Source organism: Mytilus galloprovincialis, chromosome 7 (genome assembly GCF_965363235.1).
Source record: "Mytilus galloprovincialis chromosome 7, xbMytGall1.hap1.1, whole genome shotgun sequence".
NCBI classification, from domain to species: Eukaryota; Metazoa; Mollusca; class Bivalvia; order Mytilida; family Mytilidae; genus Mytilus; species Mytilus galloprovincialis.
In genome coordinates, this window is record NC_134844.1 from 32,832,615 (window position 1) to 32,835,610 (window position 2,996).

Sequence of the window (2,996 nt, forward strand, 5' to 3'; positions counted from 1 at the left end):
TTTCTCTGACTGTTTATGATGTCTTTGCACTGATTAAATAGGATGTTTGATTTGTACATATTGATAATTAAGTTTTAGATGCAGGATTTTTAATTAGTTGTTATTGTGTTTGAACTGGATGTCAGTAACTGCGGGAACTCTTGGATCATGCAAGTGCCTTTTGTTGTAGGGATGTACAAGTACCCGACCACTTCCACTCTGTGTTTTGTTAGTTGTATTTCTGTATCCATCTGATTTAATCTTTTTCAATTGATTTGATAGTTCGGTCTTATGCTATACTATTCCACCAATGTCCCAAGATAAGGAGAGGTATGAGATTCCGCTAACATGTTTAACCCGGCCACATTCTGTAAGTATGTGTCTGTCCAAATTAAGGAGACTGTAATTCAGTGGTGTTTAAAAACGAGATAACTCACGGCCTCAGAAATTGCTAGCCAAATGTAACCAATAATAATTAGGGTCCGGATACTCATACACAATGTCATGAAAGGCAGTACAATTATCCCCAAGGTTTCACGAAAAATAATGCTTCGACATTGCTACCTGTTATTGATTCATTCTTTGATATCAGCATGCTTTTTTGAATTTATCAATGTTTTACCAGCCCAGTAGTCAGCATTTTGGTATTGATATGAATATTAATAATATTGTCATTTTTATGAATTTACTGTTTGCAAAAGTATGAAGTATTCGAAACACACTAAGGATTTTCTTATCCCAGGCATAGATAACCTCAGCTGTATTTTGCACAAATTCTTTTTGGAAATTTGGCTCATCAATGCTCTTCAACATTGTACTTGCTTGGCCTTCTAACTATTTAAGGTTGAGCGTCACTGATGAGTCTTATGTAAACGAAAATTAAATTATAGGCCTGCTATCTTTGATAACTATATACATTTGCTTGTGTTTTTATTTAAAAAAAAACTGCAGATATGCTTGACATACATTAACGATACAGCGGTCCAAACAACCAATATCAAAAGTATATTACAGCGATATGACAAAGAAATAAAGTGTCCTCAGACAATAATTAACATGGACCAAATCATACCGCAAAATGAAATATTATAGTACTCGACATGACAAGACGCCAAACAATTCATATGTAAAACTTAAGGGCCTTAGTTATAACAAAGCAAGAAATAACAAAAATTATGCAAGACAGCAAACAACGACAACCATTGTGTAATAAGCTCCTTACTTAGGACATGTACGTGGAATTATTTGCTTATCTGGTACATTGGTGTAACAGCACAACATAATAACAAACATTAAACCAGTTGGATATGACTTGCTTGTCGGAGTGGTAGGGCGCAGATAAAAAGAAAAAAATACATATAACCGACCCAAAAGCTCACGCAGAATATTAAACCTAGTTCAAAGCCAATGTCAAATGATAAATAAATCATTTTCATCCACGTCTTTAAAAGAAACGAATGAAGAAATTACAAAATGAAAAGAAATTAAAAAAAAATACCCCAAAAGGGCTAGTTAATAAGTTAGTTAATAAAATCGGTGTGTTGAATATACTCACTGTAGTATGTATGGAAATGTTTTTATTACAACTAGCTAATCTGTATACTATTAAAACATCTTCAAATGGATGTATGCCCTTATATGACAACTATTATAAACCATGCCAATAATAATGACAAAATATACAAAGACATTGTTCAACTTTTATTATTTATTTCATTCAGATATTAGGTACGCCGAGAACATTGACCAGTGTCCACCATAAACATCCTCACCACTGCCATTGTTGTGACGTATTGACAGTATGTCACCTTTCGTCAAGTTCATTACAGCATTCAAAGTACCTTGAGACCACCCTGTACCAAACGCTCCGACATTAGACTGACCATTTTTCCACATGTGACAGTGTAGATGTTTTCCTTTAACAGACATTAAAGAACTTGACACCAAATATAGACCATCCATTGGTACTGTGAACACGCCTGTTGATGGATTATAAATATCCCCCGTGTTCAGCCAGACTTTGTCAAACTTTATAACTTCTCTTGCTCCAAGGGCCTTTGTTGCTGTCAGCGATGCAGTAAATGCAGGAAGGGTTTTCCTTGTAAATCCTAAGAGCAAATTATAAAAAAAATGAATTTAACTTATTTAAAACAAAGTCAATAAATAAGATCACAAAACTAGTAAAAAGCATTTGTAGAAAAAGTGTGCTCTGAATATTTCTTATTCGGTGCTTGAAATATAAAACTTGTATGATTTGAAAATCAAAAGAAATGATATACATGTATACATTTCCATTCTCAATTTTATGTAGTATATAATCTTATATCTACATAAAAAAAATAAAATCCAACAAAATTGAACAAACCTTCAATTTGAGTTTGATGTTTTCGAGATCTACATAACAGGTTCACCAGGTCTTCAGATAAACCATTATCTAAAACATGACATTAAATGTTTCAAATATTCGCATTACTATAACATATTAAAATTCTCTTTCAATCTGCTAAATAAATTATCAAACGTAGATACTAGCCTTGTAAGCTAACAAAAAGATTCTTTGATGAACATAATAATACACAGCAATACTGCGACATGGCTACAAAACGAAGGTTCAATTAAATAGATGAACTTATTCAAACTGAATGTGGGGAGATAAACAATCAGGGGGTCCTCTAAATCTTGGTAAGACTCTTCTTTGAAGTCGACAAAGACTTTTATCGCAGATATCAGGGAGTATGATATTTTGTGTAATTAGCCCTCTTACAATGTACAGAACTTCAACACAGTCTTACGAACAAAGTAAAAATATGAATTGTTTTCAATAAGCAATAAAAACATAACAGACCACACAGCTTTCAATACTTCTTAACATGCATCAACTATTTGATTAAAGAGAAAAGCTTTTACCGATTATCTTTACCTTTCTTGCAAGCTGCAAATATTTGTCCAATATGTATCATAACAAATATAACAACAATACTGATTGAAGACTTCATCCTCGACAAAACTAGGATAGA

The 2,996-nt window shown here is 32.8% G+C and overlaps 1 protein-coding gene across 1 annotated transcript; it reads right to left on the bottom strand.

The window, feature by feature from the left end:
- Positions 1-1,665: 1,665 nt before the first annotated feature.
- On the bottom strand, positions 1,666-2,996 carry LOC143081640 (collagen alpha-1(X) chain-like). Its single transcript, XM_076257409.1, has 3 exons — positions 2,900-2,996; positions 2,345-2,413; positions 1,666-2,087 (listed from the first exon to the last, which is right to left on the bottom strand). The coding sequence occupies exons 1-3, from the start codon at positions 2,973-2,975 to the stop codon at positions 1,693-1,695; spliced, it is 540 nt and encodes a 179-aa protein (XP_076113524.1). The 5' UTR covers positions 2,976-2,996; the 3' UTR covers positions 1,666-1,692.

What these genes read in the sequence shown, in the direction of transcription:
- LOC143081640 (XM_076257409.1), bottom strand. Translation starts at nt 2,975, where the DNA reads ATGAAGTCTTCAATCAGTATTGTTGTTATATTTGTTATGATACATATT. An exon ending in ATTTGCAGCTTGCAAGAAAG is followed by an intron (nt 2,414 to 2,899) that starts GTAAAGATAATC and finishes GTCATGTTTTAG; the next exon opens with ATAATGGTTTATCTGAAGAC. An exon ending in ACATCAAACTCAAATTGAAG is followed by an intron (nt 2,088 to 2,344) that starts GTTTGTTCAATT and finishes ATTTGCTCTTAG; the next exon opens with GATTTACAAGGAAAACCCTT.